This window comes from Heteronotia binoei, chromosome 1 (genome assembly GCF_032191835.1).
Source record: "Heteronotia binoei isolate CCM8104 ecotype False Entrance Well chromosome 1, APGP_CSIRO_Hbin_v1, whole genome shotgun sequence".
NCBI lineage: Eukaryota > Metazoa > Chordata > Lepidosauria > Squamata > Gekkonidae > Heteronotia > Heteronotia binoei.
This window is the reverse complement of record NC_083223.1, coordinates 101,309,721-101,331,725: the sequence shown is the minus strand read 5'-3', so window position 1 is coordinate 101,331,725 and position 22,005 is coordinate 101,309,721. Positions and strand designations below refer to the sequence as shown.

The following is a 22,005-nucleotide window of genomic DNA, read 5'->3' as shown; positions in this document are numbered from 1 at the left end:
GAAAACTATGACTGGCCCAAGGTCACCCAGCTGGCTTTATGTGGAGAAGCGGGAAATCAAACCCAGTTCTCCATTTTAGAGTCTGCTCCTCTTCTCTTATTATACCAAACTGATTCTATAAGACAGATACTAACAGGATGCAAACCTAAGTGAAAGATGTCACTTTATTTTATTGCTTCTGCATCCAGAACACAAGTTAGGCACCAAAAAATGCCTTTGTGGTTTTTTGTGCTCATGTTGTCAGTTATCCTGTGATAACTCCATCTAATAACTTATTTAAATATTGGATTTGTCTAAAGGTTCAAAGCACAGTTGTAGTAACAAGTTTGAAAAAGGAGTGTGATATAGTCAGTTCCTTGGTGCCCCCTCTATGAAGGATCCTTGGAGGAATGTAAGTAAGAATTGGCACAGACCTAACATTATGTGGAAGCTAGCAATAGTTAGTGATTGGGGATAGGCTGCAGCACACTGCACATACCCTCCACATACATGCATGTGTATCATATATTCTAATAGCAATGTCAGGATATCTTTGAATACCTATGTCCACTGACTGGATCTGTGAATGGGCAGGACAGATCTTTCTACAAACCTGAAAAGGGCCTGAGATTTGCAGAAAAATGTGAAATTGGGGGGGGACCCCCACTGGGCAGTTGGAAAAAATCTGAAAATGATAAAAAGAGGGCATGTAGCTTTAAGCAATGGATTCCCTCAGTGGCTGTTGCTAGGCAACTACAGAATTCCAAGCTTCAGTTTCTGTGCATAAGAAGGGAAGGGGGAGCATAACCCTTTCCTGGCCTATTTTGGCTTTTGAAGAAGGACTTATTAAGGCAGGTGTGCCATATGACCCAGGGACCAGAACCAGCCCATCTACCTCTGTCCGCCATCCTGCAAGGAAGGAAGAGGAGAGTGGTGGCAGCAGTGCCAAGAGCAGTGAAAAGACCTGCATCAGGTGGGCTGGCTTGAGTGTCTATATCCCACCCTTGCTGTCTCTCAGTTGGGCCAGGCTGCTCATGTGCTCTGCTGCCCCCTTTCCTCCACCTGTCAGTGGTGGGGAGGTCACTGCCTTCCAGTCTGTATGGATGCATACTGCGCCTCCCCTTTGCTTCATCAGCAGAAGCTGCCTCTGCCACTTTCTTCTTCTTCTTTTCCTACCTCACTTCCTCTTTCTCCGTAGTAATGCAGAAGAAACAGCCCTTTGATATGAAGGAGCAGGGAAGGAAGAAGAGAGGAGAAAGTCGTTATGTGTGAAAGTGGGCACGGAGCTGCTGATGGAAATGGGTATTAGGGGAATGTAGGAATGGGAATGCCAGAATGTATCTTGGAGGAGTATAAGAGACGGGAGGGGCATGGAAGGGGAAAATTTAAGTACGTGCAATGGGGTGCATGGTGGAAACCACTTGGAAAGCCATGGGAGATGAGAGAAAATATAGCTGTTGGGGTGAGGGAAGATTCTGAGTGTTTGTGTTTGGGGAGGGTGGCATGCAAGAGCAGGGATGTAGTTGGAAGCTAAGATAAAACGGGCATTGAGATTTTCTTGCATCATTTTTATTTTCTAGACTTCTCTACTTTGCTTTTCTCCCTAAATAGAGGCCCAAAGCAAATATTGATCTTCTTCGTGGTCTCTGTGCAGTCCCACATATGGGTAATCTGCCAGGATCGGGCCGGACCTCGGAGAATTCAAAGCAATCTTGAGCGTTAATTTTAGCACGCCTTCCCCTCGTCCTGGGGAGGAGGCATCGTCTGCGCATGCCTGGACGAGGGGGAGGCACCTATCCCACTCAGTTTCTTCTTTACCGCCATCCAGATCACACCTACCTCGCTGAGTCTCCTGCTTTTTTCTTCACTGCAATCTGATCTTCCACGTCCTCCTTAAAGGTCCACCTTGCGGCTATTTCTGCATTCCACCCTCATATTGAGGGCTCCACAGTTTTTTTCTCACCACGCTACTAAAGCCTTCCTGAAGGGCGTTATTCGCCTGCATCCTCGAATCCGACAAATCCTCCCTACCAGGAGTCTTTTCCTCGTCCTGAGTCAGCTCATGAAACCACCTTTCGAACCTATGGCATCCATTCCTTTTCATCTGCTCTCCTGGAAAATGGCTTTGCTAATAGCACTCACCACTGGCAAGAGAGCTAGTGATATTTGTGCCTTTAGGGCGGATCCTCCCTATACAATTTTCCATCACAACAGGGTGGTCTTACGCCCCAACCCCGCTTTCCTGCCTAAAGTTGTTTCAACGTTTCATTTAGGGAAGCCCTCCACTCTACCGGCTTTCTTCCAACACCCTGCAGATGCCAGTCAGCGGGCTCTACATAACTTAGACGTTCGTAGAGCCCTCGCTTTTTACATTGAAAGGACACGGCAGTTCCGTAAGGACATGAGTCTCTTCGTAACTTATGCGACTCACAACCAAGGCAGCAGAATCTCTACCCAAAGATTTTCAAAATGGATTGTGGCTGCCATCAATTTATGTTATCAGCTGGCAAAACAGCCAATACCAGAGCATATACGAGCTCATTCTACCAGAGCCGTTGCAACCTCATCAGCCTTTTACAAGGGCATCCCAATAGAAGACATCTGTGCTGCTGCGGTTAGGTCCTCTCCGTCTACCTTTGCCTCGCACTACGCCCTTGACGTTCGCGCTCGGCGTGACTCGGCCTTCGGGCAGGCTGTGCTGCGTTCCATCTTTGATTGACTGATTCTTCACGCTCTAACGTGAGTACAATCACCTTATACTGTCTTAACTACTCATGCTTCTCCTTGCAGATCCAGCACCCTCCTCCTGATGGAATAGCTTGCTAATCACCCATATGTGGGACTGCACAGAGACCACGAAGAAGATGGACAGGTTTCTTACCTGTAACTGGTGATCTTCGAGTGGTCATCTGTGCAGTCGCACATACCCACCCAGCCTTCCCCGCTGCTGGATACTCCTCATCTTTAATTTTTTCCACCTTCTCGGCGGCGGGAAGAAACTGAGTGGGATAGGCGCCTCCCCCTCGTCCAGGCATGCACAGATGATGCCTCCGCCCCAGGATGAGGGGAAGGCACGCTAAAATTAACGCTCAAGATTGCGTTGAATTCTCCGAGGTCGGGCCCGATCCTGGTGGATTACCCATATGTGTGACTGCACAGATGACCACTCGAAGATCACCAGTTACAGGTAAGAAACCTGTCCATCTCTCCATCCATGTTTTTGTTCTCACAATAGCTGTGCAGGGGCTTATGAACTTGGGTCTTCCAGTTGTTAGTCCATATGCTCAAGCCTCACCACCATGGGTTGCATGTGTGTCTATGTGGATGGTCAAGTCTGTGAGTGGGACTGAAGTACAAGGAAAGGAGTCATCACTGGGAACAGACTTGAGATTTAGTGGATTGATGTGGATGAATCACACAGATGGTGGGAGAAAGTGGCTGATTTAGGAGTTCTGACTGACTGGCTGACTGACTTGAACTCTGGTCTTTGACAGGTGGCTGGTGAATCTGTGGAGGGTTCACAATTTCTGTAGTGGATTGAGCACGTGTTGAGTGCAGTGGCTCCAGTTTCTTGGGGAATTTACATCATGTGTGTACATTTTGGAATGGACCTCATGGGAAAGAAACCCTGCTTCGCCCACAAAAGTGCTTCCAGGTTTGCAGACAAAACAGTTGCTGATCTAGTATAGTGGAGAATTACCAGTTTGGGGTATGAATTACCTCCAACTTAAGGCTTTTGCTTCTAAAATTCTGTCTGTGTTGACATCTTTGAACAGCTCTTTTCTGTAATAAATGTCAGTAAATCTTCTGCACCCCATGCCTCTAGGAAGCTAGCTGGCTCACCCTATTTGCTTGTTCAAAATGGGCCCCTTGACCTTTGTGTGTGTGTAATCTTCTTTATCAATTATTTGGATGAAGGAATAGAGGGAATGCTTATTAAATCTGCAGATGATACTAAATTGGGAGGGGTTGCAAACACAGAAGAAGACAGAAACAGGATACAAGATGACCCTGACAGGCTGGAAAACTGGGCTAAAATCAATAAAATGAATTTTAACAGGGATAAATGTAAAGTTCTGCATTTAGGTAGGAAAAATCCAGTGCATGGTTATAGGATGGGGAGACTTGTCTTAGCAGTAGTATGTGCGAAAAGGATCTAGGGGTCTTAGTGGATCATACGTTGAACATGAGTTAACAGTGTGATGCAGTGGCTAAAAAGGCAAATGCAATTTTGGGCTGTATCAACAGAAGTATAGTGTCCAGATCACGTGATGTGATGGTATCGCTTTACTCTGCTCTGGTAAGACCTCACCTGGAGTATTGTGTTCAGTTTTGGGCACCACATTTTAAGAAGGATATAGACAAGCTAGAATGAGTCCAGAGGAGGGTGACGAAGATGGTGAGGGGTCTGGAGACCGAGTCCTATGAGGAAAAGTTGAAGGAGCTGGGAATGTTTAGCCTGGAGAGGAGACGGCTGAGAGGTGATGTGAATACCATCTTCAAGTACTTGAAGGGCTGTCATATAGAGCAGGGGTGGCCAACGGTAGCTTTCCAGATGTTTTTTGCCTACAACTTCCATCAGCCCCAGCCATTGGCCATGCTGGCTGGGGCTGATGGGAGTTGTAGGCGAAAAACATCTGGAGAGCTACCGTTAGCCACCCCTGATATAGAGGATGAAGTGGAATTATTTTCTGTGGCCGCGGAAGGTAGGACCAGAACCAGTGGGTTGAAATTAAATCAAAAGAGTTTCCGACTCAACATCAGGAAGAACTTCCTGACCGTTAGAGCGATTCCTCAGTGGAACAGGCTTCCTCAGGAGGTGGTGGGTTCTCCTTCCTTGGAGATTTTTAAACAGAGGCTAGATGGCCATCTGACAGCAATGAAGACCCTGTGAATTTAGGGGGGAGGTGTTTGTGAGTTTCCTGCATTGTACAGGGGGTTGGACTAGATGACCCTAGAGGTTCCTTCCGACTCTATGATTCTATGTCACATCCAGCCCTCATAACATGAGTTTGACACCCCTTGTTCTACAGTGTTATAGATTTGCAATTGACTGGCTAATGGCTCCATTGGCAGGGACAACTTCCATTGTTATCTACATACCTGTGGAAATGAATGGAAAAGCAGCCAACTCTACAGTTGAAAAGATGGTACAATATTTGGTAAAACAACCCACAGGTCCTTGTTTCTACCACAGAGAATGAGGGAGTTACTCAGTTGTCCATGTCTCAAGGTGGTAGACCCTACAGAGGCATTCACTCCTCCAATTTTATGCCATTCATTACTTTTCATAAATAAGCTTTACTGTCCACTGCCTCCACCAGGCCACTAATTAAATTGTAGACTGATGACCTGCTATTAGACCCTCTATTAAAAAAATCAGAATCCTCTCCTTAATTCAGCCAACATGAAACTATTGGAAAAATTATTGAAATCTCACTTGTTAGAGATATTTTTGACTTGGTCGCCCTTTTTGCCTCTCTCTTATGTTTTGATAAGTGTGAGTAAAGGCATGAAGCTTTTTTGTGTGTGGTTGCAAAGACCCCAAGAGCTCCAAGTTAAGGAGGGAGATTATTGTTAAGATGATGTAGTGTGAAGACTCTTATATAAGAAAATCTACAACATTTTAGAAAGTGAAGGAAAAGCTGCAGTGAGAGCAATTAGAAACAATACTGTGGACCTCCAAAAAGACAAGTAGGTTCTCGATCGGATCAAGCCTGAGCTCTCTCTAAAAACTGAAATGACTAAACTGAGGCTACTATACTTTTGTCATATTATGAGAAAAGTCACTGGAAAAGACAATAATGCTAGGGAAAGTTGAAGGCAGCATGAAAAGAAGAAAACCCAACGTGAGATGAATTGACTCAATCAATGAAGCCATGGCCCTCATTTTGCAAGATCTAAGCAAGACTGTTCATGCTAGGACATTATGGAGGTCATTAATTCATAGGGGGTTGCCTCATAAGTTGGAAGTGACTTCACACACAGCATATAACACAACAGATTTTCAAGGTGTGCCTATTGTTTGAATGTGACAAATTTTGTCCATAATTAATATGCTGTGATACATGTAGCAGTGCAGTGTGACTTGGCATGGTATGAGGAAAAGCTCTGTAAGGAACTAAAGGATGAAAAGGTGAATGATACTCAGTTGCCCCACAACATTTTGACAGTGAAACTTAGCTCTGAGTCTTACCTTTTTTCCTTATAGTGATAATGGGGGGAGTGTTTGCACACTGTCTTTCAGCTATTACAAACCTTTGGACTGGATCAATGTTGTCATATTTTTTATCATGTTAAAAGGGCAAAGCTCCATGACTACTACCAGTCAGCCTCAGAATGAATACAATATTGGGAGGACATACCCCATAAACTATAGTTCAGGTTGAATCCTCAAGCATTTCCCCATGTGATGTCATCACTTCTGGTTTCATGTAGGACGTAATGTACATCACTAAGACCTTCTGTCCATTTTTCTCACTGCCTTAGGAATTTGGAGGTGGGGGCAGGCCAAGCTGTCTCCCACTATAGCAGTAGTCCTAACCCCCAACCTGGCACCTTCAGTATATTGCATCAGTTCTGAAGATTTTGAATTTCCTCCCTCCCTCCCTCCCTCCCTCTCTGTTTCTGGTCTCAGTTTAAGATTTTAACCTTTAAAGCCTTTTGCTGCCTGGAACTCAACACAACGGAAAGACTGCTTCTCTCAATATGAGTATGTATGCTAGCTGTGACTTTCTATTTCTTTTACAAAGAAGAGAAAATGCTGAGCACAGTCTTTAGTTTCTCTGCTTTGTTTAAGTAATTCCATAGTTTAGGTCATCAATAATTCTCAACGTGGCCTCATCTGTGGATACTTAAATCTGAAGACTGGAGCTGGCAACTTCAACAATATTGCCAGCCTCCTAGCCTTGGTTTCTGTCAGTAAAAAGGAGGAGAGGGACAGGCCTGTTTTGGCTTTTGAGTGAGGACTGATTGGGTCCAGGCTCAGCTGCTCACTATTATTCAATAGCAGCCACTATACAGAAGCCAGGGTGGTATATAATTTTAGGTGAGGATTTGGGAGACACAAGTTTGATTCCCCATTCTGCAACTTATTGATGACTTTGGGCCAGTCACACACTCCCAACCTAATCTACCTCAGAAGGTTTTGTTAGTGTGAAATGGAGGACAATAAAGTGATATAAACTGCTTTCCTGTCTCCACTGGGGAGAAAACTGCAGTATAAATGAAGTAAAAATAACTGAAGATGGGAGGCAAATAAAAGGTAGGTTTGGCTTGTGGGTGGGCAGGAAATAAGGAAGCAGGGAAAGGGATGAGTATATGGGAACTGCCAGGAGGAGGGAAAGAGGAAGTAGTGGGAAAGGGGATATGAGGAATGCAATCTGTCTACCTGTCTTCGTGGGTCCCCCATTTTTATCACCTAGTGGTCTGCAATCTAAAGTTGTATTTTTCTTCTTTGTTTGGTTTTTTTGTATTTGTTTGCTTATTTTTTATGTAATATTAAGTGAATATTGTTCAGTCAAAATCAGTTTGCTAAAAACCAACAATTTCCAAATCTGGGATATTTCTTATGCACAAGTTTGGTTGTGCCCACTGATATGTTGCATTCTTTTTGGTATTGCAGTTACTCATTTTTCCCCAATGGGCGCTGTTTTTTCCTTGACTGAAACTGGTACAAGCAAAGAAAATGAAAAAGAATTCTCTGTTTCTAAAAAAACAAATAAAAGGCCCTAACACTCACAGAATTAGCTAGCAACGGAACTTTCTACAAACTAGGATGAGTGGCAAAGTGGCCTTTTGTTAAGAGTTTGGAGGTGAGCCTCCTCTTCTTTCATTTGCTGCACTGGAGAGTTTTTGATCATGCCTGCTCAAACAGCCACTTTGTGCTAATGTGTTTTCTTGCGGATTTGCCAGGTGACCCCCTGACTCATGGGCACCAAGCCAGTTCTACCACACTGACTGTTCCTTAAACAAGCACAGCAAGTGAAGTCAGTTTTCTGCTACTGCTGTCCAGATGGAACACTGACTTTCCTGTTTCTTTTCAGCTGGTGGTGAATATATCCTAGTGTTGTTCAAAAAATAGTGCCTCGGAGCAGAAATGTGAGAGGTGGTTTTCTGAATAACAAAACTATGAAGATAGCTTTTGATTAGTGTTTTCTGAATAACAAAACTAGGAAGATAGCTTTTGATGAGCTTTCCTCCTATTGACTTACGTTGTACCCTTTATACTGCTAGATTTTTTTTCCTTATGGAACTCTATTAAAAGAACACAATTTTTTGTTACTTGAGCTTTCTTCAGTTTTTCTCAGAGAGTTCTTAATAAGTTACATTTCATCTGAAATGGCCAGTTTTGTTACACATCCAACCTAAATGCAAATAGCAATCAAATGGCTTTGTTCTTTGTTTTTCTAGAGTACACAGTCACATGGTCAGAACTGTATATATTACCATCTTGCTTTGTAGTTTCTGGTCAAAGGCATCACAATGCCCAAAATGCTGAACCATAACTTTGTTTCATAAAAGTAACACGGGAAGCAGCAACTGGGAAAGTACAAGGAAATTCAAGAAAAGAAATCTACTTTATGTGGTAGTTAACATTTTTGGAGAAAAAGGCCAGCAGGACCTCACTTGCATATTAGGCCAGATCCCCCGATGCAAAGTCCGCCAGAACTGCATTTCTGTGCATTCCTGCTCAAAAAAAGCCCTGCTTCCAAGCAACAGTGTTTTCTTGTATACCATTTACAAAGCAGGTTGGGATGAGCAACAGGTATCCCTTGGCAATAATATGAGAAACAAACTACTATGCTCTGTAAGTTTAGCTGTGCATTGACTAGCCCCCTTAACTGAACTGGAGTTTTCCCGCTGAGTTGAGTCTAGGGAGTGCTGCCCAGAGCACAGCTTTTCCTTGAGAAGCTTTTTGTGACCAGGAGGAGACAGAGACATCTACCTTTTGGGGGAAAGTATTCTGTTTCGAGGGCCTGAGGTTGGTTTTTCTCATATTTCTTGAGGGAACGGTTATTAATTTTTCTAGGGTTTGTCCTCTTACTTTACTTCTGCATAGTCAAAACTATGGAAAACTTTTTATTAATTAGTGTAATTTCTCTCTAGTGAATCAATCATTATAGTCATATTGTATGAGTTACCATGTAGCGGGGGTGGGGGGATTGGAACATTCTATTCCTTCCCCAGGATGGAAACAGAAAACGGAATAATGGTTATCTAAAATAAAAATACAGTCTCATAAGTCCAGACACTCATATCAAAGAAGGAAATGGGAAATGTTATTGATTAAATACAGGGCTTGAATTCAGCATGAGTTCACAGGAGCACAGCTCCTGAACCTCCAGCCAGGGTTTGCAAGCAGCAGGGAGTTCTCCCCTCACTGCACACAGATCCTGGGGCATATGCAAATGAATATGCTACTGAGCTCCTGCACCTTTTCCCCCTACAAAATGACCCCTGATTAAATAATTTAACTTTTTGCTTCCCTGAGATAGGGAATATGGCATACATTCAAAATCTAAGTATCACAGGCTGATTTTTCAATAGATTTGGTTGGGTTTTCTACAAATTCAACTTTGTGTGTGATTCAGATTATCCAACAAATGCCTGGCAACAGGTTAAAATGTCTTGCCTTAATACTAATTTTAATTTCCATTATGAAAGTTTAACACTAGTAGTTACAGTTATATCTCCTTATAAAATCATAGAGTTGGAAGGGACCTCAAGGTTCATCTAGTCCAACCCCCGCATGATGCAGGAAAGTCACAGATATCACAACCCAAGTTCCACGCCCAGAAGATGTCAAACAATGCCAGGACCATGGAGGTGTAACAACTAGGAAATGATAGAAAAAGTACTCTCTGTGCTCCATGATGCAAAACCGATCTGTTCTCCTTTTGGATCCTTTGGATCCTTCTTCTGGGACCTTCTTATTGATTTTGAGTGCAGTAGTCTGACGGTGCCTTATCTCCTTACTATTCACTGTTTTCCAGGCTTTCTCTAATTTATTTCTTTATCAGACTGCTATTGTTCTTTTTCCATCTCTCAGCATTTCAGAACGCATCATCGTTGGACTGTATTGTACTAAATGAATTTGATATCATCTTATGGACAGTTGTGAAGTTGTGTGCTTTGGATGGTATTTTGTCACTGGAATTTATATTGTATTGTAATATACTGTTGTAATGGAAAGTATTGCAATTATAATTTGACATTGTTTTGTAACACGGAGAGTACTTTTTCTACCACGCCCAGAAGATGGCAAAAAACCTCCAGGATCCCTGGCCAAGAGAAAAATTGCTTCCTGACCCCAAAGTGCTGATCAGCATTTCCCTGGGTGTGTAAGAAAGAGCCGTGAAAACTAAGCACTGATGCAGCCCTTCCTGCCCTCCCTCTCATGAACTGCCTAAGTTCACAGAATCAGCATTGCTGTCAGAAGGCCGTCTAGACTCTGTTTAACAACCTCCAAAGAAGAACAGCATACCACCTCCTGAGGAAGCCTTTTCCCCTGAGGAACTGCTCTAACTGTCAGGAAGTTCTTCCTAATGTTTAGCAGAAAGTCTTTTGATTTAATTTCAACCTGTTGGTTCTGTTCTGAACTTCTGGGGCCATAGTAAACAACTCCACACCATCCTCTATTTGACAGCCCTTCAGGTACTTGAAGATGGTGATCATATCACCTCTCCGCCATCTCCTCTCTAGGCTAAACATATCAAACTCCTTCAACCTTTTCTCATATGACTTAGTCTCCAGATCCCTCACCATCTTCACTGCCCTCTTCTGGACACATACTAGCTTGCCTGTATCCTTCCTAAATTGTGGTTCCCAAAACTGAACACAGTGCTCTAGGTAAGGTCTAACCAGTGCAGACTAAAGAGACACCATCAGTTAATCTGGACACTATACTGTTGATACAGCCCAAAATCTCATTTGCCTTTTTTAGCTATTGCATCCTACTGCTGACTTGTGTTCAGCATATGGTCTACTAAGACCTTCTAGGTGTTGCAGATAAATTGAACTAATATATCTAAGATTAAGGTGCCAGTGTAAAAGATCATTGGATGCTATTTGCCTTCATTATTGTTTTTTCTTCCAAAATAAGTTTTAAAACTAATTTGTTTCTTGCTTATTAACCATAGCTTTTGTGCATTTAAACTTTTTAAAACCTATACACAGTGTTAAATTTTCCTTCTTCATCCTTTTCACAAAAGTTCATTGTGTCTCTTTATTCCTGCATAAGTAATCTGTCACTTTGGCAACTGCAGCATCTTGCAGGCACAGAATAATTGTTTTCAGAGCCAGTTTTATGTAGTAGTTAGGAGCACAGACTAATCTGGGAGAGCTGTGTTTGATTCCCAGCTCCTTCACATGCAGTTGCTGGGTGACCTTGGGTCAGCCACAGGTTTTCTTAGAGCTGTTATCTCAAGAGCAGTTCTCAGAAGAGCTCTCACAACCCCACCTACCTCACAGGGTGTCTGTTGTGGGGAGAGGAAGGGAAGATTGTAAGCTGCTCTGAGACTTTGCGTGAAGGGCAGAGTAAAAAGCCAATCTCCTCCTCCTCTTCTCCATCATAATAAAATATAAAATAATTAGAATTACACATATAAAAATTTGAACAAATGTTCTGCACACTCAACTTACTCCTGATTTTTTTAGCAGTTGATCCACCAGCACTGGAATCAGTTTGAGCACAGCTCTTTCAAACATTTGCCCTTCCTCTGCATTTTTACAGTTTTAAGTACAGTTTTAAGTCAGTTTATTTTATTTTTTGCACATGCTTATATGAATATATTGATATCATGGCTGCATTGTGATAGTGTTGTAATGATAGTTCAGGCAGGCTCTCTGAATTCCCAGTCTCCATTAAAAAAAAAAGTCAGCCCCTAACTCATTCCCTTGCTGAGATAGGCATTTTTCCTTATACCTCTCTGAGGGAATGGATTACAGATTTACTGTTTTTTTTGTAATGGAAGCTGGAAATTCAGAGAATCTATTTACACTATCATCACAACATGATATGGGTATTTTAATGCCTCTTTTAAAAAACTGAACCACTCAGCTTCAGGGTGGGGAGAAGAGAGGGAGTAGCTTGATGATGACAGTCCAATCATCGAAAAAGTGAACTGGAGGTTTATGGGAGTGAGCAGGACAAAGAAAACTGACAAAAATATTATGCATATGGAGGGACGGTGGCTCAGTGGTAGAGCAACTACCACTGAGGTCCCAGGTTCAATCCCTGGCATCTCCAAAAAAGGGTCCAGGCAAATAGGTGTGAAAAACCTCAGCTTGAGACCCTGGAGAGCTGCTGCCAGTCTGAGTAGACAATACTGACTTTGATGGACCAAGGGTCTGATTCATTATAAGGCAGCTTCATATGTCCAATAGTGGCCTCAAAAGGACTGCGGGGGTGGGGGGGGAGAACAAAAATTATGCAGAAACTAAAAGCACAAAATTAGGAGATAAAGCAAAGCAGTATGAGATCAGAACTGATTTTTTTTGGGGGGGGGGGGCATGCAGAAAAGCCCAGAGTAAAACAATATGTGCACTCAATGCTTCATTGGTTCTATAAACAACCAGTGGAAAAGTGCATCAGGATTGGTCTTTGTGCAGAATTCACACATAATATCCACAACAAATTATCAATCATATGACATAGAAATCTAGAGATCGGAGGGGAAGTATGCCATTTAATATATTTACTCTGAAAAACCTGTTTATTGTAAATTAAACACAGATTGTTTGATATAAATCTCCAAAGGGTTTGGTGTAAATGATTTGCAGATTTTGTTAATGATATCATCATTTGCTGGTTGACATATGCAAGATTTTGGTTTTCCAAAGCATTAATGGCTATATTTACTGTAGAGAAGCTTGTGTTAAAGACAAAAAAACTTCCTTGCACTCAATGTAAAGCTGTGCATGGAGGGTGTAATTATATATTAAAACCCCTAGAGTCATTTTGAATCAAGCCCAGCAATGTGCTTTTTAGTTTATTCTGAATCTTAACTAGCAGCCAATGATATCATGTTTAGTTGGTGTCTTTAAGTGAAGAATGGAGAACCTTTCAAAGTCTTGGCCTGAAAAGAAACATGTAGGTTACACCCTCTGTCACATCTTACAAGGTCCTGTAATCAAGCATCCTTTATACATGTTCAGCCCACACACTAGAGCCAAGTAGAAATTGACAATAGAAAGGGGAAATAACCTTTCCATCAAACTTCCCTACCCTCTCCTCCCAATCTCTCACAGAAAACACACAAGAAAGAAAGAAGCTACAATCCATTCATTTAAGAGCTATCTGTTATACTGATGTCACTATTAACCTTTCTATAAACCTGATTTTTAAAAAAAAATTGGAAGGACTATGCACATATTCATTGCTGGCATAGTTTTCCAAGATGCTTATTCATTTGGCACTCATTTCTTGAATAACTGCTTTCTTTTTCCTTTTTTTGTTTTTGGCAAGTTTCAGTTAGTAATTCACATTCGTGCTTGCTCAGCATGTGAACAGTAATTTTGGGTCAGATCCTCCCCTTCCTCTGCAGTAAAGCACATTCTTGCTAAATCTGACATTTTCTCAAATACAATTAAAGTGGTATGAGAAACAAAGCAAAAAGACAGAATGGTGCAAATGTGTTCATGTGTTTGTGTAATTCTGATATCTGAACCTTGGGAGAGAGAAAATCTGTGTCTTGAGGATATATTTTTCATCTAGTACTTAAAGCCAGTAGGGTGTTAAATCAGAAAAAGACAATATAACAAAAAAGTTTTGCTGTTCGTCAAAAGCAAACAACATTTAATTGCAGCAGCTATATATTTGAACAATTCTAATGTTATATTAAAATCTAGGTCTACTAACAGCATCATTAAATGATAGTTACAAGAGCAAACAGGCTTCTGTATGATGAGGATCCAGAAATTTTCTTCTCAGATCTGAATAAATTACACGAAAAAGAAGAAATGCTCAGTTTCAACCAAAGACCTATCACAGATACAAACTTTAGACCCCCTTTCGTGGCCTGTAAATCATCCTTGTAATACAGCAAGTGGAAGTGAATTCATTCTTGCAAGAAAAAGAAAGAAAAATTCCTGATAGCATGGTGCCATAATACTATAGACATTGCCCACCAAGGTCAGAATAACGAGTCGGACACGATGCATTGGATTGAAATTGGGCCACTTTATTAACTTACAACATGAACAGCAAGGGTACTCCACCAGCGGCCTGGCCAGGGCTAGAGGTCACCGTGACCGCTCCCCTGCCATTAACGGGCGAGGACCCAGCCCCCCTTCCGGAGCTGAGCTGCTCAGCTCCCTCCAGGCAGGCCCAGCAGGGAGGCCCGCACCAGAGGGCCCAAACCCAGACGCACGTCTCGGCGGAAAGGCACCCTCTAGCCGAACCTCCTGGACAGTCTGCATTCTCCAACCCGGGTCTCCAAACCCCAAGGCCGATCATGCCAGACCCCAAATTTCCCCCAAAGTGGGGGATGCTTCACAGTCCTCCCCTAGCCGCATAGTGTCCTAAACCCCTAAAACCTGCCAACTAAAGTGACCGCCTATTTAAAGGCACCTTCCCAGAGCCAATTCCACAATCCACTGCACTGCTATGCAGGGTAGGCGAAAAACACACCCCAGCACCAGCCAATCAGCTGGGGCGTAAAAAATTCCTACCCGGCTCCCCGAATGAGGCAACCAGCAATGCCCACATAGCAGACAGGGCGGGTGGGAGGGCCGATCGTCGAGGGACTGAGGAGAGGGACGGGGAGCTAGCCGTTGACGCGGCTAAACCCCGCCCCCTGCAAAGCGCGCCCAAACAGGGCGCAGACCAACTCTCCCGCCCTGGAGGGCAAACAGATCCAAGCAGCCTAGCAGCTACGCTGCAGGCTGCAAGATCACGATTGTATGGTAACTGGTATTGATTAAAGTATGACTATCCAAAGTACATGGAAGATATAATACACTGTTCTTCAGCCCTGTTCAGAGAATGCAAGGTGAACAAGTTGACCCCTGGATGTTTGGAGACTTAGAAGACTGTGATTTTTTTGATCTATACACCCTCAGAGTCATCTGATAGGAGTGGGTAGGCTGGAAGTTAAATTCATGCTGTGATTGTCTTTGCCTCTACAAAGATGCTGGATGCTTCTGCCCATGAGTCATGCTGTGGGTGGGAAACAAAGCAGACTCATACAATGCAGTTATGTATGCATACAAGCTATATAGGCAAGAATCTGGTAGCTGTCACTATGGTAGCAGTTGCTGGCAGATTTGCAGCCCAGAAAGCTGCCTGTACATTAGCTATACAGTCCAGTCTACACTAGCCTTTTCCCACTTGGTTCTGTACCAACTCACAAGGTCTTCTGGAGAAATTTGGTAGTGTGAACCAGACACTTATTATTATTATATGGTATCTGGGATTAATTACTGAGGTAAACATGCCCAGAGCCCAGGGCTGGCCCTGCCACTATGCAAACCAGGCAATTGCCTAGGGTGCCAAATTGGCTGCCCCCCCCCCTTCAATGTGACTCAGTGACATTATCAATGCTGGGGGGGCACCAGAAGTTTGCCTTGCCTAGGGTGCCAAACAGCCTAGGGATGGCCCTGCCAGATCCAAACATGAGCAGATGAGGAAATACACACATTTTGCCAGGGCTTGAGGTTGTTGGCCTGGACTATCATATATGCTATTTGTATTATTTTAGAAGAAATGTAGGAATGTTTCTTTCATGTCACATTGAATTGCATGTGTGAGATAGACCAAGACAGGGGAGTGGCATGTTACAAGTATAAATGTAGAAAAATTATGCTTGGCCCTCATTCATGAAAGGGGGAGAGGAGAATGAGCAGCAGCTGTTGGTTCTTTTCATTGCCACCTACAGCAGAAAAAAGAACAAGAGCAGAAAATCCCTGTAATCTGAAATAGATTAAAAGGAAGCCTAATAACAGAGGTAGAAATACTTTAGAACAGAGGAGTCGAACTCATTTGTTATGAGGGCCAGATCTGACATAAGAGCAGTGCTCCATCTCACCCAGCATCCTGTTTCACATGGTGACCAACCAGTTACCTAATAGTGCCTGCAAACAGGGCACAGAGGCCTGGACAATCCCCTAATATTGCTTCATATTTGCTGTCTGTGTCTATGGGTTCCCTTTATTCATTAGGGTTAGTAGCCACTAATGGAGCTATCTTCTATGAATGTATCTAACCCCATTCTAAACCAGTTTATGCTTGTGTCCATTACTGCATCCACTGACAGTGAATTCCATTGTTTATTTCCTCATTGGATAAAGAAGTATTTCCTTTGTCTCTCCTGAATCTGTTGCCTATGAATTTCACTGGGTGCCCCTGAGTTCTAGTATTATAGCAGAGGGAGGAGAAAGCTCTGAGCGTTTTCGCACTGACCTTTTACTGGCGCGACCACCCTCTTCACACCGGAGGATCTGCGCGGATTTCGCACAAGAAGCGCCGGCGCACCCAAAAGAGCCAGCGACTTCCGTCGCAAAAGCCGCTCAAACGTTTTCCTGCTTCTTGGCGGTTTCTGTGAAGAGGGTGGTCGCGCCAGTAAAAGGTCAGTGCGAAAACGCTCTCTGTTTATCTACAAAAGCATAATTTTATGAATCTCTGCCATGTCTCCCTTTAGTTGTCTTTTTTCTAAACTGTAAAGTCCTTGAGTTTTCAGCCTTTCCTCGCAGGAAAGGTGCTGCACCCCTTTAATCGCCTTGGTGGTTCTCTTGTGTACTTTTACATCCTTTTAATCCATAGTTTATCCCTTGTGCTTATCCACATTTCAGCAAGCAAAGGACTGGCACAGGCTATATCAAAAGTGTACTTTGGTTGTGCCAAAAAGGAGGCTATCTCTTAAAAGAATCTACTTTGGCGATCTCCCATATATCTTATGGAAAATGCAGTTGCCAGTTTGAAAGTTCAAGAAGCTGCTGTTTATACATATAACTACTTGATGCCTATGAACTTTCAAAGACAAGTTTCAATCTATAGGGGCCATAGCATTAATTCTAGGAATTGTGTTAACAGTATATTTCCTTTTTTATGTTTCCCAGGATTTTAGATAATGGGCTGTGTGCAATGTAAGGATAAAGAAGCAACAAAACTGACGGATGAGAGAGATGGCAGCTTAAACCAGAGTTCAGGTTATCGTTATGGGACAGATCCAACCCCACAGCATTATCCAAGTTTTGGTGTGACTTCAATTCCAAACTACAATAACTTTCCCACAACTGGAGGACAGGGATTGACGGTTTTTGGTGGTGTCAACTCCTCATCACATACTGGCACCCTGCGTACAAGAGGGGGAACAGGTAGATCATAACAAGTGCATCTCTTATCCTTATGTTAAGCATGCTGGAATATTTTGGGGGCATAAAAAGATGTTAGCCTTTTATTACTAGGTAACTTGTGGGCAGTAAAATGGTTCTTTTTTATGAAGGGCTGGTCACAATACAGGAGAGCATGGTAATTCACATATGTGTTTTTGTGGTCTTCATCTGCACTTTCTCATACAATTGTCCATTTGCAGGCACAAGGATACTTTTTCTTTTTTGCCATGAAGTTGCAGCTGACTTATGGAGATTCTGTAGGGTTTTCAAGGCAGGAAGTTCTGAAGTGATTTGCCTTTGTCTGCCTCTGTATAGCAACCATGGACTTCCTTAGTGGTCTCCCATCCAAATACTGACCAGGACCAACACTGCTGATCTTCCAAGTTCTGATGAGATCAGGGTAGCCTGGGCTGTTCAGATCAGGGGTCAAGCATGCATATCCATTCGTATTACTCATACATAATCCTTATGTACATACACACTATTTACACTTTTATATGCACACAATACACTTGCAGTCTAAATAGTTGACTGAAAATGTTGTCTACCCCCTTTTTTATGATAGCTGTCATAGCACAGTGGCTAAGAGTCTGAGCTATGACTTAAGTCTTTGGCTCAAATCTGATTTGTACCATTTATTAACTTTTTTTCTGAGCCCCAAACAACCAGTACCCTGAAATATGGGAATAATAATACTCATTAACTCTGCAACTGTTTCGTACAGATTACTATACAATGATATATGTGTAACACTTCAGACTTGGAAAAAATCCTTTATCAATGCTAGGGATTATTTATCTGATCTTGGAGACAAATTGTGACAAAAATACTGTTTTGTGATATATGTAAAAAAAAACCCAACAAATTCTGAACAATAAAAAAGAATCTTGCTGCATAAGCTACAAGCCCTCTTTTTCCTTTTCCCATACTTTCCAGGAGTATATTCATATTTACATGTCTTTCCATAGGTGTAACTCTTTTTGTGGCTCTATATGATTATGAAGCAAGAACAGAAGATGACTTAAGTTTTCATAAAGGAGAAAAATTTCAGATACTTAACAGCTCGTAAGTATATGTTCTTTTATCACATTCATAATGCTGATAAAGTGATTTGTAATGCAAACAACACCAATTTACTTAAACCCTCTGGTTGTGTTTTTGAACCCACCAGGCCACCCCAAGCCGCTTCTGGACTCTGGAAATATGCACTTTAGGTTAGATCACTTTAAAAAAATGTAAGGAGAAGTAAAAGTTTACTTGAAGTTACTTGGATAAGATCATCATCATCATCACAATCTTTATTGGCATAAAGATTAAAAGGAAAGCAAATAAGATCATTTTAAGTCTGCAAATGTGCATTTTTTAAAAAAATTAAAAAATGAATAGCATTAATTGGGAATGACCAGCACCAAAGATTTAAATTGATTATATCTCCCTGTGTACCAACACAAAAGTAAAAATGACATTTCAGCCATGATTCCATTGCTGCATTTCTTTTGACTTTGATATGCTTTCTTTCTCAGCTTAGTTGCTGAATTTCATGAATGGAAACCAGCTGTGCATGCTATCTGAAACACAAATGCAGTAATATCTCATCGTTTGTCATTATTTTTGTGCATACATTGAACAAATCCATTATCAAAAATGCAGATCTAAGTTGTAACCCTAGCAAGTCCTCATAGCTTATTCCTGAGGAAGAAAAAAAGGATTCAGTCATGATAAAATATCACAAAGCAACTTGGTCATGATCCAGCACACAGCAGGAAGGTTGGAAGGCAGGTAGTTGATGAGGAGAGAGAGGCAAATAAATCAACCTGTCCAGTTTCCTCTTGCATCTTGCTGTTTGACTGATATGTCTAACAGTATTTATGCGTCCTGGACATATCCAGAGAAATTCTCCTGTTTCTGCTCCTAGGGCAAGATGAGTTCTTGCTGTAACTACATAACATCCCCCCCCCCCCCCGCCGCCACTATGATGCTTGGCAGTGTAGAAAACTCAATTGAAAAGAGGAAGTAATTTAATTATCTGCACAGGTGAACAGCTTTGATGTACATTAAAGCTCAGAAACTTCAACATTAAATTTGAAAACAGTTATTAAAAAATTATTGTTTGCTTTTAAATTAGCAATAAAACTAACAAATGATTTACATTAACCACTTATTTTTATGCTTCACGATACAGCCGCTGAAGAAATAACAAAGTAGTACTTGAAAAGCAAATCTATTTCAAATTCTTAATTATAATCATATTATCAGTGGATGAGTTCCAAGTAATCCTTACTGAAAAGAAACTTGAAATGCAGGGGGAAAAGAGAACTAACAACACTGGAATAATTTGATGGGGTATGCATATTGCAGCAGAGTGGAATAGTACTAAAGAGAGCTAATGTGGTATAGAGGTTAGGAGTGGCAGACTCTAGTCTGGAGAACCAGGTTGGATTCCCCACTCCTCCAGATGAAGTCAGCTGGGTGATCTTGGGCCAGTCACAGTCCTGTCAGAACTCTCTCACCTCACCTACCTCACAAGGTGCCTGTTGTGGGGACAGGAAGGGAAGGAGATTATAAATCACTTCGAGACTCCTTAAGGTAGAGAAAAGTGGAGTATAAAACCCAATTATTATTATTATTGTTGTTGTTAATAGTCCATTGTATATTTTGCTGAAAAAAAGGAATATAATGTTGGTTGCATTTACAGGACTTGCAACAGTTATGCCATTAAATGTGAGCATCATAATGCCCAAAATGTAAACAAACTGAGCAAACCTTCAACCCTTTGTGGTTTTATATGGATTTTCCTAGAAAAGATTTTTATAGGTTTTATATGGATTTTCCTAGAAAAGATGGAAATGTAGCCCCATATTACTATATGGCACAAAACATATAGGTTTTTTAAAAATCAAAGGATCACTTTGTATGGTTTTATAATTGACACTACTACATAAGCAACTTATTAATGTTCCCCTTTAGACAACAGTGACACAAAGGGATCATCTACTCCTTATATGAAGCTAAATGATCTCAGTATCCCTGCCTGCAAGCTTGATAGCATTCAGGGTACAGTCTTTTTAACTTTTCACTTCCTGCATGCCACACTGCAAGTGGCTTTTCAACACATATGTCTTTAAGACACCTCACCAGATGTCTCTTAGGGTTCCAGTTTGGGAAAGTTAGTTAAAGTACACAGTGTATGTGTGTGTGTGTCTCATGATTAAAGCTATATATGAAGAGTCTACTATATGAAATAAAAATGTGTCTCTTGCCTATCTTACTCTTTCATATAGCTTTTCAAGACTTAGCACAATTATTTATGGATGTGATAAAATATCTCCATCTAGTGGGATTTTTGGAAACTACATCAAAAGCAAAATAACAAGCAATGACAAAGAGCTCTTCATGCAGTATTAAGGCTGTTTTGCTAAAGACTATTTTCCTGTAAGAATATAACTTCCATGTAGGAACATAAAGAACATAAGAGAAGCCATGTTGGATCAGGCCAATGGCCCATCCAGTCCAACACTCTGTGTCACACTGTGGCCAATATATATTGGCTATGCTTGTGTATATATATACTGTCTATGCTTGTGGCTGCCACCACCTCCAGTGGCAGTGAATTCCACATGTTAATCACCCTTTGGGTGAAGAAGTACTTCTTTTTATCCATTTTAACCTGACTGCTCAGCAATTTCATTGAATGCCCACGAGTTCTTGTATTGTGAGAAAGGGAGAAAAGTACTTCTCTCTCTATCCTCTCCATCCCATGCATAATCTTGTAAACCTCTAATACTTACAGGGGGTGAAATATACACAAGTGCTTTTATCACATACTATAGTATACAAGTAATACATATTTTCCTATATATATTCAACATTGAAGTAAATTTCAAAAGCAGTTCAAGGTATGTTGTAATGTTTGGCAATTTAAAGGTGGAGGACCTCATAAATCATACAGAGTATACACAAGACCTGCCAATTTCTTTAAAAGCCTTTTTAATAGCTTTTTGCAGTTTATGAAAGATAATAAGTTTCATGAGTGTGTTGTGGCTTTCTTGATGTTATGGGCTTGAATTAGGATTAAACTAGACATGATGTCAGAAATCCATGATGCGGATAGCACACATTTTTTCCCCTTATGTTCCAAATCATCTAGGGGATGTGATAGACAAATTGAATTGGAATAGTGGTACTAAGAGAAGTAAATGAAGCAGCACTTGTGGAAGGAGGAGTTCTTTAAAAGTTTCCTCCTTCACTGTTTCCCAGTCTAAATCTGCCCCTATAACTGCTGTTTGCCCCACTTTTAAATCAGGAAAATGGCATGGAGGACAGTTTCCCTGTATCATTTATCAGGCTCAAATCACTCGTCTTCCATTGCTTCTTTTTTTAAAAAGTAAGTAAATGCTGATTTTGGGTTTTTTATGTCATATTTGATTTGTCCCTTTTTAAAAAAAAAATAAGAAAAAAACAATGCCACCTCTCCAGGAACCTCCTTGAAGTAACTTATGAAATAAAAATAATAAAACATTAATGGTATTAATTACTTTAATGATACTGCTAGTACAGCCGATTAGGCTCTCAGCAGTGTCACACTGAAACTAAAAAGAAAGTTTATTGATACCTATATAAGGATTTAGTAATTTTTAATCTTAATTGATTGAGAAAAGACCTTGGCAACTGCTAATGTAATATTAAAATCCA

General features: G+C 41.4%; 1 protein-coding gene across 4 annotated transcripts in view; it reads left to right on the top strand.

The window, feature by feature from the left end:
- The window catches only part of FYN (FYN proto-oncogene, Src family tyrosine kinase), a 187,265-nt gene that overhangs the window by 116,582 nt on the left and 48,678 nt on the right, over positions 1-22,005 (top strand). For all 4 annotated transcript variants that reach the window (XM_060238273.1, XM_060238285.1, XM_060238280.1 and 1 more), the window contains 2 exons: positions 17,038-17,295; positions 18,282-18,378. In XM_060238273.1, coding sequence (XP_060094256.1) covers positions 17,049-17,295; positions 18,282-18,378 — 344 coding nt within the window. In that variant the 5' untranslated portion in view covers positions 17,038-17,048. The remainder of the gene's footprint in view (positions 1-17,037; positions 17,296-18,281; positions 18,379-22,005) is intronic.